Genomic DNA, 11,331 nt, shown 5'->3' on the forward strand with positions numbered 1-11,331 from the left:
CATGTGTGTGTTCTGTGGGGCACACCGACAGCAGCTGATAGCAAAGGCAATGCACAGCTGTGACGCTTACAAGCGGGGGTGCAGGGCCTACCAGCCAGACAAGCTATCAGGGAAGCTCTCATTGTGATTGACAGGCACTCCTTGTGACTCTGCGGCCCTATAAGGACACATAAACTTTAGGACTCTTGTGTCTCACTCACCAACCAACCCCCCCCCCTTCCAGGCCTTTCCCTGAAACCCCCCCTTACTGTCGCAAATGTATCTTCTGGAAGCTTCTGAATGGGAGCTTCGAGAAACCACCCCCTGAAGTATATAAAGACACTGGCAAGTTGCGTCAAAAAGTACTCGCTGGAACACACCAAGTGAAACTTACTGCCCACAGGAGCAGCTCAGTGATACATTTGACCACTTACTGCCAGAAATCACAGAAGACAGGATCACACTCAAGGTAAGACTGGAATTACAATCCACTGCAGCTGCTTTTACATTACACAATTCACACTAACACTTTAAATGAAAATTGCAAAACTTAAATTTATAGTATATTGGGTGTTTAATTGCAAGGAACACAGAGAGGCAGAGAGGCATAAACAGTTTCTACTCAATCAGGTTACCTAAGAAATACAACAAATCTTAAAAATGCAAAAAAACACATATAATAAGTCTCAATTCAGATGTTTAATCTAATTAATCTTAATTAATATGGAAGAATGGCATCTTTGCCATCAGTGTCTTTGTGAGTCTGTAACGCATTAGGAGCACATGGCAGGAAGGGTGACCCTGAGTGTGAGAGTAATGGCGAATGGGCAGAATACCAGTTGGCTCAAGATGCAACACATTTGCATCTTACAGCAGTAAAATGACTATTATTAAAAAAACTAAACACACTATTCATTTTTATGTGATCGAACCAAATGGTTCAATCTTTTATCATGAATGGACTTTATATAATTTAGGAAATTAAGAAAGATGACAAAGAAGAACTGTTTTGTGTTTGATAAATATACCTGTCATTAAAATAAGAAAAAAGATTCTCACTGCTGTATGATCTAAAAACCAGACTTAATTTTTCTTTCATTCCTTTAACTGCGAGCCAATACTCCTTCCCTTCACACAGAGGTGTAAAATGACACATGTTGCATGTAGCCCTTTCGGTGGCGGGGGGTTGGGGAAAGCATCGGAGCTCCACCCTTTTCCAAATGGCAGGTCCTTGTTAACAGAAGAACCATGTGTTCATCTAGCATCAGCCATGTCCACCCCCCACCACCCCATCCCCTCTAGCCATGAGGCTGGGAGAAAGAAATTAAATATCCCAGCAGGAAATTATTTCTTAGTATATAAATTAAAACTTGATTTCAGAGCAGAGTAGTGTATTGAGATGATAGGTTTATTTAATATAACATTTGTTTTCTATTAGATGCCTGAGAAAGCTGGACACGTGATGGAGGATGAAGCGGAGACCTTCGCTTTCCAAGCTGAGATTGCTCAGCTTATGTCCCTTATCATCAACACTTTCTACTCAAACAAAGAGATCTTCCTCAGAGAGCTCATCTCAAACTCCTCAGATGTAAGTACAATCAGCATTTTAATACCACTGTCAAAATATGCATATGGTTTGAACTGATATATTTTAAAAACACTTGTCCTCTCTTGTTAGGCCTTGGACAAAATCAGATATGAAAGCTTGACAGACCCCAGCAGACTCGAGTCCTGCAAGGAGCTCAAGATCGAAATCAGACCTGACCTGCACGCTCGCACCCTGACCCTGATGGACACAGGTATTGGCATGACCAAGGCCGACCTGATCAACAACTTGGGTACAATCGCTAAGTCTGGCACCAAGGCCTTCATGGAGGCTCTTCAGGCTGGGGCCGACATCTCCATGATTGGCCAGTTCGGCGTGGGTTTCTACTCTGCCTACCTGGTGGCCGAGAAGGTGACGGTCATCACCAAGCACAATGATGACGAGCAGTACATCTCGGAGTCTGCAGCTGGAGGCTCATTCACAGTCAAACCTGATGCTGGTGAGTTTTATTTGATATATTTCTACATTTAACAATTTACATGATTAATTCAATTTGACTCATTTCCTGGCACTGCTCTCATCATTGATTATATTGTTGCTTTTAGGAGAGTCCATTGGCAGAGGCACAAAAGTGATCCTTCACCTCAAGGAGGATCAGACAGAATACTGTGAGGAGAAACGCGTCAAAGAAGTTGTAAAGAAGCACTCACAGTTCATCGGCTACCCTATTACACTTTACGTAAGTTCTTCTAAAGGCCCTAAATGCAATAACAATCAAATTTAAGACCTCATATTAAAAGTTTTAACAGTGAGAGTGACACAAAAATATCAAAAACTCCCATTCTTTTCATGTACTTAAGGTGGAGAAGACAAGGGAGAAAGAGGTGGATCTTGAGGAGGGAGAGAAGGAGGAAGAAGTCGAGAAAGAGGCCGCTGAGAACAAGGACAAACCAAAGATTGAGGATGTCGGCTCTGACGAGGACGAGGACTCCAAGGACGGCAAGAACAAGAGGAAGAAGAAGGTCAAGGAAAAGTACATTGACGCTCAGGAGCTGAACAAAACCAAGCCTATCTGGACCCGAAACCCTGATGACATCACCAATGAAGAGTATGGAGAATTTTACAAGAGTCTCACCAACGACTGGGAGGACCACCTCGCTGTCAAGGTGAGCTAAATTTACTCACGATAAAACAATGCAACCCATGTTACTTATTATCATCACATCTTTTCTTGATAAATTCATACCTGTATCTTCTCTCCACAGCATTTCTCAGTGGAGGGTCAGCTCGAGTTTCGTGCCTTGCTCTTTGTGCCCAGAAGAGCTTCATTTGACCTCTTTGAAAACAAGAAAAAGAGAAACAACATCAAGCTTTATGTGCGCAGGGTCTTCATCATGGACAACTGTGAGGAGCTGATTCCAGAGTACCTCAGTAAGTAATTTATTATTACTAAATGTGACTGATTTCAAGATAAGGATGGCACTAAGACTAAGCATCCTCTTAATGTCTGTGGGTGACTAAACACATATTATCTTCTTTCAGATTTCATTAAGGGTGTGGTGGACTCTGAAGATCTGCCCCTGAACATCTCCAGAGAGATGCTGCAGCAAAGCAAGATCCTGAAAGTCATCCGCAAGAACCTGGTCAAGAAGTGCCTGGACCTTTTCACTGAACTCTCTGAGGACAAGGACAACTACAAAAAATACTACGAGCAATTCTCCAAGAACATCAAGGTAATTTTATCCATCTTTGTTTATTTCTTTTGCCTTAACCCTTCAGATTATATATAAAAAGGTCATGTTTAGGTTGATTTGCAGTTTAAGTAACACACAATTTTTTGTTTTAGCTTGGCATCCACGAGGATTCACAGAACAGGAAGAAGCTGTCTGAGCTGCTGCGCTACTACACCTCCACCTCTGGAGATGAGATGGTTTCCCTGAAGGACTACATTTCTCGCATGAAGGAGAGCCAGAAACACATCTACTACATCACAGGTTAGCCTTTCAAATTCACTGATTCTTTTTTGTGCTCTTGCTTTAAGTTTCTCACACACGTGGTATTAGAATTAACATATGGATTCAATTAATTCAAATCACTGTTAACAGGTGAGACCAAAGACCAGGTGGCCAACTCTGCTTTCGTTGAGCGCCTTCGCAAAGCCGGCCTGGAGGTCATCTACATGATCGAGCCCATCGATGAGTACTGTGTCCAGCAGCTGAAGGAGTACGATGGCAAAAACCTGGTGTCAGTGACCAAGGAAGGCCTGGAGCTGCCTGAGGATGAGGACGAGAAGAAGAAGCAGGAGGAGCTCAAGAACAAGTTTGAGAACCTCTGCAAGATCATGAAGGACATCCTCGACAAGAAGATTGAAAAGGTAACGGATACGGCCAAATAATTATATCATCTAAGTTCCAGTAGAATTATTCTGTGGCTAATTTTGTTTGATTGTGACAATAACTCAACATTTCATTACTGACAGGTCACAGTCTCCAACCGCCTGGTCTCCTCCCCCTGCTGCATCGTTACCAGCACCTATGGTTGGACGGCCAACATGGAGAGGATCATGAAGTCTCAGGCCCTGAGAGATAACTCCACCATGGGCTACATGACAGCCAAGAAGCACCTTGAGATCAACCCCATGCACCCAATCGTTGAGACCTTGAGGGTGAAGGCAGAGGCTGACAAGAACGACAAGGCTGTTAAGGACCTGGTCATCCTCCTGTTCGAGACTGCCCTGCTGTCTTCAGGATTCACACTGGATGACCCGCAGACACATGCCAACCGCATCTACAGAATGATCAAGCTTGGTCTTGGTAGGTTTTTACTTTTACTTGTCTTATTGCACAATAATCAGAGTGTTTGTGTTTGCTAATGAACGAATATCATTCTCAGGCATCGATGACGATGACTCCGCAGTGGAAGACCTCATCCAGCCTGCTGATGAAGACATGCCAGTCTTGGAAGGCGACGACGACACATCAAGAATGGAGGAAGTTGACTAAGAAACACACTCTTGTGTCTCTTTCCTGCTTCCTTCCTTTTTATTTTTATAAGATATGTTGCGTCTTCAAACTGACATTTTGTCCTTACACACCTCGAGCAGTATTAACGAGTCAATGCGAGTTAATCAATGGAATTATGGAGGCCACAGTGTGGTTCAGTCCTCATTTTATCAGCTGCTTACACATGGAACTACTGGCAGCCGTTAAGAGTAAAATAAAGTCAATGGGGATTTAACTTATGTCTCTCTTTGTTACAGGCACATTTTTTTATGAAATGCATTCAGATTTATAATAAAATCTATTTGATTTGCGATCGGACTGAGTCGTGTCTTTGTTCGGTTCCTGCAAACTAATGACGGTTTGCATTCAGAAGTATTGAATCTAATCTCAACTCATCCTGTTGAACTAGATGTTTCTGGACATTTCAGTGAACCCACTCATGCCGGTTTCAGTTTACAAACCCGGAACAGACAGGCCTCTCCCTCCTTTAATCCCGCCTCCTCCAGCCAATAAGCAGCAGGGAGGGCGTGCGCTCGGGCGTGATCGACAGCTCAGCGAGCCAATCGGCTGTGAGAGGAAGATTCCAGATGGTTCTGGAAAGCTCAGGATTTCTCGACAGCTCGGGGAGAAGAGTATTAATCCGCTTCCTCTGTCGCGACTAGATACGATCTCCGCACATTTATCACTCCTCCATTCTCTGCAGATCAAGGTAAATGATATATTTTATAATGCCGGCTCAATAACAGAGATGCTAGATATGACTTACTTTGACATTCATGCTATCTTAGTTGTTTTAAAGCTGTTCTCATTGAAGCTTGTACTTTATAACGTGACGATGACGCGCATGCATTCAAATGGTGATGAGGTTCAGATTGTGACGATGCCACTAATTGGGGTCTGACATTTGAGTTTCCCACATTTGAGATGTTTATTTGACATGTCAGGTTTATTAGCACGTTAGAAAAACTTCCACCGACATCACCCTCTGCCTCAGCAGCAGCCACATGGACCACATGCTGCACCTGTCAGGCAGCAGCTCAACGTAATGAATCCTAATCAGATTTCCTGAGAAGATTTGTCTCTGATGGTCTGTCCATCCGTCCATCCATCCATCCATCCATCCATCCATCCAGTCAGTGTAGTGTAGGTCAGTCGGTTCTCCTCGAATAGTGAAGAGGAGGAGCTTGTGATTCCTGTGGAAGCTTCTAGAGAGCTCTGATTCGTCTTTTGTCGGTTATGGTACCTTCTAGAAACTTGCATTTCACCTGTGAAACCGACAGGGGGAGTTATTTTATTGGAGCTGATGTCAAAGTGCCATTCAAGCCACGTGCTGATCCCTGATCCAACCATAAATAATCGTGTCAATAACAGGAGCACGATGACAACACGTGCATTTGCTCTGTTCTGATTTGCACTGATTTGTGGGCTGAAATGCTTTTTATTCACGACTGAGGTCTCAGATGTGAAACTCATAATAATGTGTATTCTATATATTTAACACACTACCATCTACATACTTTTATTATATCATTTGCCATTAAATCCCATTATGTAATTTGCTTGAAGGCAGAAGCGGCGGATTTAGTCATAGATGGATTACAGAGAAGTGGAGCAGTAAGCAGACCTAGACAGTCTGTCACACCACCTGGCTGCATGAGTGATACATGCTCACACTTAGCCTGACATTAGTGATGAACACCTTTCTGCAACTTCATGCAACTGATGCAAATATTAGGCAGTGTCAAAAGGACGCACATTCTGTAACATCCGAACCATGACAGTGTGGAAGAGACATTTTATTAACTCTAAGGCAGTTATTGAGAATGGTGGTTGATGGAGACATTGATTCCATTAAATTATATTGTAAGGTGCAACTCTTCATGACTTGAACATAACCTGAGGGTGATTGGCAGGGCTTCTTATTAGTGGTGTGGTGCCTCACTGTGCTGCAGCTGATTGTCAGTCCAATGAACACAGTCGTGCACACAGGACCTTAAAATGTCTGGTTAACTGCAATAATGAGATGAGATCAGACAGAAGTATGTGGCTGAATTTTAGTCTTATGAAAACATGTTATTATGATTGATTATGCCAATGCAATTAGCTCTCTAATCTTAGTCAAAATTGAGCAAGCCTGAAATTGCACCTCAGGCAGAAAGCTGATAGGATGTACTACTTTGTTGCAGGTATTTGCATGGGCATGTGTATTCTATGATTCATGCACGTTATAAAAAGCAATATTTATTCATCTTCTTTTTCTCAGATGCCTGAATCACACGACCAACCAATGGAGGAGGAGGCTGAGACCTTTGCATTCCAGGCTGAGATTGCCCAGTTGATGTCCCTGATCATCAACACTTTCTATTCCAATAAAGAAATCTTCCTTAGGGAGCTCATCTCCAACTCCTCAGATGTAAGTTTGTTATAGTATTATTCTAACACTGATATCTTAATCTAATCTGCAAAACATGTGGATTGAGCCTATTTGGAAATAAAGTAAAACGCCCTGACTATAATGCATTGTAATATGCTAATAATCCAGGAATTAAAGATGATAAATACTTAAAAACAACTTAAATTGCACTTATTAATATTTGTTGCAAAATGTTTCTTTCTTTTTTTTTTACCTCCAGGCCCTGGACAAAATCCGCTATGAGAGTCTCACTGACCCCTCCAAGCTGGACAATGGCAAGGACCTCAAAATCGAAATAATCCCCAACAAAGAGGAACGTACCCTCACCCTGATTGACACAGGCATTGGCATGACCAAGGCCGACCTGATTAATAATCTTGGCACAATCGCAAAATCTGGAACTAAGGCCTTCATGGAGGCTCTTCAGGCCGGGGCCGACATCTCCATGATTGGCCAGTTCGGCGTGGGTTTCTACTCTGCCTACTTGGTCGCTGAGAAGGTGACTGTTGTCACCAAGCACAATGATGACGAGCAGTACATCTGGGAATCCTCCGCTGGTGGCTCCTTTACAGTTAAAGTGGACAACTGTAAGTAATGTAGCTGCCATTGTTTTGTAGTTAAAGGTTCAGTGTGTAAGATTTAGATGAAATGGATCAATTAGCAGTAATTGACTATAAAATAATCCTAGTGATGTTTTCACTATCACTATCTAAATTGTAAAAATTGGCTTTACCCTAGAATGGCCTCTTTATATTTAAATACTTTATATTTACATTGAGAGTGGGTCCTCTCTATGGAAACCACCATGTTTTTTACAGTAGCCCAGACTGGACAAACTTAATACCTTTTGAGGTTTTATGAAAACTGAAGGCTTACACAAGTCCTTGTTCATGTTTGGAAGGGGAGGGTAAGGTGAGGTGCATTCTGCTCCACTAGATGTCACTAAAGTCTACACACTGAACCTTTAACAGTTATTTTTCACAATCTAAGGAATAAAAGGTGCCTTATCTCTGTACCTTGCACTAACCTGTCTGTGTCCTGTGCAGCCGAGACAATGGGTCGTGGCACTAAGGTGATCCTGCACCTGAAAGAAGACCAGACAGAATACATCGAGGAGAAAAGAGTCAAAGAGATTGTGAAGAAGCATTCACAGTTCATTGGATACCCCATCACACTTTTTGTAAGTGCTCATTGAAACTGATACACAGATTGCATTCTTATTTACCTTGAGCATTAGTAGAGGGAATTTGCCTTTAAATACATAGTATTGTGTGATCTTATGGTTTAAATTGATCAGTAGAGTATTCAGTCAACTGGATTAGTTTGTTTACGAATGAATTATTATTTCTTAAGGTGGAGAAAGAGCGAGACAAGGAGGTGAGTGACGACGAGGCAGAGGATGAGGAGAAGGAAAAGGAGAAGGATAAGGAGGAAGAAGAGGAGAAGGACGAAGACAAGCCAGAAATTGAGGACGTTGGGTCAGATGAGGAGCATGACCACGACAAGTCTTGTGACAAAAAGAAGAAGAAGAAGAAGATCAAGGAAAAGTATATTGACCAGGAGGAGCTGAACAAGACCAAACCCCTGTGGACCCGTAACCCCGATGACATCACTAATGAGGAGTACGGAGAGTTCTACAAGAGCCTAACCAATGACTGGGAGGACCACCTGGCTGTCAAGGTAGGTTAATTACTTGACAATGCAAATGTTTTTCATGTTTTAATATATTCTTATTATCAAATGTGAGAACTGACTGGAATCTCAACTGATTTTACCCGCAGCACTTCTCAGTAGAGGGTCAGCTGGAATTCCGTGCCCTGCTCTTTGTTCCTCGCCGCGCCCCATTCGACCTCTTTGAGAACAAGAAGAAAAAGAACAACATTAAACTGTACGTGCGCAGGGTCTTCATCATGGACAACTGCGATGAGCTCATCCCTGAGTACCTCAGTGAGTATTAACCCTTGTCTGGAATGACTAGCTTGAGCCGTTTGTTCATAGATCAAATAATCCGATGATATTATTTGTATAATAAATAAATGAATAATGTTAGAAATGCAATTGGGCTGCTGACAAAGTTGTTTGTATCTATCCCATCAGATTTCATTAGGGGTGTGGTGGACTCGGAGGATCTTCCCCTGAACATCTCCAGAGAGATGCTGCAGCAAAGCAAGATCCTGAAGGTCATCCGCAAGAACCTCGTCAAGAAGTGCCTGGAACTTTTCACTGAACTGGCCGAGGACAAGGACAACTACAAAAAATACTATGAGCAATTCTCCAAGAACATCAAGGTCAGTGTCCTCTCCTTGGACTGCAAGCTGCATGTTTTTTCTAATCTTTTCTCTTTAAAACATTTGGTAGCAACTTAGTGTTAAACCCTGCTCTGCCACAGTTTGATACTGTGTTAATGTGATCTGAGAGAAACCCAAATATTATCGGAATTCAAGAGGTTGCTTACTATTGCTTCAAGTGCACAGCTTTTAAGAACCATTGGAACTTCAGTTAATCATCACCTTTGTTCCTCTGACCTTTTACTCATTAGCCATCTGTCTGATCCTGAGGCCATATTGTCCCAGTGAAAAGACTTAAATATAGGCACTGTGGTTGTCAATGATTACACCTTATAGTGTTTTTACTTATTTTAATCCATGAAACATTTATCAAATAACACTTTGCTTGTAACAACATGGTGCTAACAACAAGCGGTTCCTTTATTTTTAGCTTGGTATCCATGAGGATTCACAGAACAGGAAGAAACTGTCTGAGCTGCTGCGCTACTACACCTCATCCTCTGGAGATGAGATGGTTTCCCTGAAGGACTACGTCACACGCATGAAAGATAATCAGAAACACATCTACTACATCACAGGTGAGGATGAACTCAATAATAATTAATTATTAAATAAATAGTATGAATTTAGTTTCAAATCAAGTGAACTGAGTTCTTGTTATATTACATTATATTACAACATTTCCATATCTGTATTTCAGGTGAGACCAAAGACCAGGTGGCCAACTCTGCCTTTGTGGAGCGCCTTCGCAAAGCCGGCCTGGAGGTCATCTACATGATTGAGCCCATAGATGAGTACTGTGTCCAGCAGCTGAAGGAGTTTGAGGGCAAGAATTTGGTGTCAGTGACCAAGGAAGGCCTGGAGCTGCCTGAGGATGAGGACGAGAAGAAGAAGCAGGAGGAGAAGAAGTCACAGTTCGAGAACTTGTGCAAGATCATGAAGGACATCTTGGAGAAGAAGGTGGAGAAGGTGAGCAGATGAATACATTTTAAAAAACCCATACAACCCATATTGTTGTGCAGTAAAGCTGGAAGAAAATGATGGTATTAAATTTTGTTATGGTTCACACAGGTCACAGTCTCCAACCGCCTGGTCTCCTCCCCCTGCTGCATCGTCACAAGCACTTATGGCTGGACAGCCAACATGGAGAGGATCATGAAGGCCCAGGCCCTGAGAGATAACTCCACCATGGGCTACATGGCTGCCAAAAAGCACCTTGAGATCAACCCTGACCACCCCATCGTTGAGACCCTGAGGCAGAAGGCAGAGGCTGATAAGAACGATAAGTCAGTGAAGGATTTGGTCATCCTGCTCTTCGAGACTGCCCTGCTCTCCTCAGGATTTACTTTGGATGACCCCCAGACCCACTCCAATCGCATCTACAGAATGATCAAGCTGGGTCTCGGTTAGTGTCTGTGTTACAATTTATGGCTGTTAAACTATCATTCAGTGTGTTTGACATTCTTATTTAAAATTACCTGGCTCCATTGATTTATTGCCATCTTTTTCTTCTAGGTATTGATGAAGATGACCTGACATCAGATGAGCCCACTGTTGCTCCCACCGAGGACATGCCGCTTCTTGAAGGTGACGATGATGACACATCCAGGATGGAGGAGGTGGACTAAGCCTGTTTTCTATCGCCCGCTAGCGTTCAGAAGTAGTGTTCTTTAAAAAATTACAAGTTTAATGTTGTAAATGAGCTTGAAAAGTCCCCCTCCTCAACCTCTTTTTGACCAAGTTCACTTCATTTCCCCTCACATTGACCATATGCAGCTCATAGTCATTCCCTTTAGAACATAATTTTCTAAGTTGTCAGTTTTTTGTATCTTAAGTTTTATCGATGCATTTGTTCTTTTGTATTTATTGACATTCCGGTGTACTTTGTGTGTTCTTACATCAATTGTAAATATATGAAAATTGATATGGTTCTTTGAAATGGTGGGACCCATAAATAAAAGTTTACCATGTTAACAAGTCATGTTTTGTCGTACTTATGAACATATGAATAACATGTAATTATTAAGCAATAACATACACACTGACAAACTAAAATTCTGTCACGCTGCACAAAATTAAATATATCTTGATTCTCTTCATCTA

At 42.2% G+C, this 11,331-nt stretch overlaps 2 protein-coding genes across 2 annotated transcripts; both read left to right on the forward strand.

The window, feature by feature from the left end:
- Window positions 1–271: 271 nt before the first annotated feature.
- Window positions 272–4,840, forward strand: hsp90aa1.1 (heat shock protein 90, alpha (cytosolic), class A member 1, tandem duplicate 1). Its single transcript, XM_020091832.2, has 11 exons — window positions 272–448; window positions 1,418–1,567; window positions 1,658–2,024; window positions 2,131–2,264; window positions 2,386–2,691; window positions 2,791–2,956; window positions 3,068–3,258; window positions 3,372–3,519; window positions 3,631–3,899; window positions 4,005–4,338; window positions 4,418–4,840. Exons 2-11 carry the CDS (start codon window positions 1,418–1,420, stop codon window positions 4,525–4,527), a joined length of 2,175 nt encoding a protein of 724 aa, XP_019947391.2. The 5' UTR covers window positions 272–448; the 3' UTR covers window positions 4,528–4,840.
- Window positions 4,841–5,024: 184 nt separating this feature from the next.
- hsp90aa1.2 (heat shock protein 90, alpha (cytosolic), class A member 1, tandem duplicate 2) lies at window positions 5,025–11,202 on the forward strand. The gene is made up of 11 exons (XM_020091873.2): window positions 5,025–5,236; window positions 6,791–6,940; window positions 7,161–7,527; window positions 7,987–8,120; window positions 8,294–8,620; window positions 8,722–8,887; window positions 9,038–9,228; window positions 9,659–9,806; window positions 9,929–10,197; window positions 10,300–10,633; window positions 10,744–11,202. The coding sequence occupies exons 2-11, from the start codon at window positions 6,791–6,793 to the stop codon at window positions 10,854–10,856; spliced, it is 2,199 nt and encodes a 732-aa protein (XP_019947432.1). The 5' UTR covers window positions 5,025–5,236; the 3' UTR covers window positions 10,857–11,202.
- The last annotated feature ends 129 nt before the right edge of the window (window positions 11,203–11,331 follow it).

The sequence above is a fragment of the Paralichthys olivaceus genome, chromosome 19 (genome assembly GCF_024713975.1).
Source record: "Paralichthys olivaceus isolate ysfri-2021 chromosome 19, ASM2471397v2, whole genome shotgun sequence".
NCBI lineage: Eukaryota > Metazoa > Chordata > Actinopteri > Pleuronectiformes > Paralichthyidae > Paralichthys > Paralichthys olivaceus.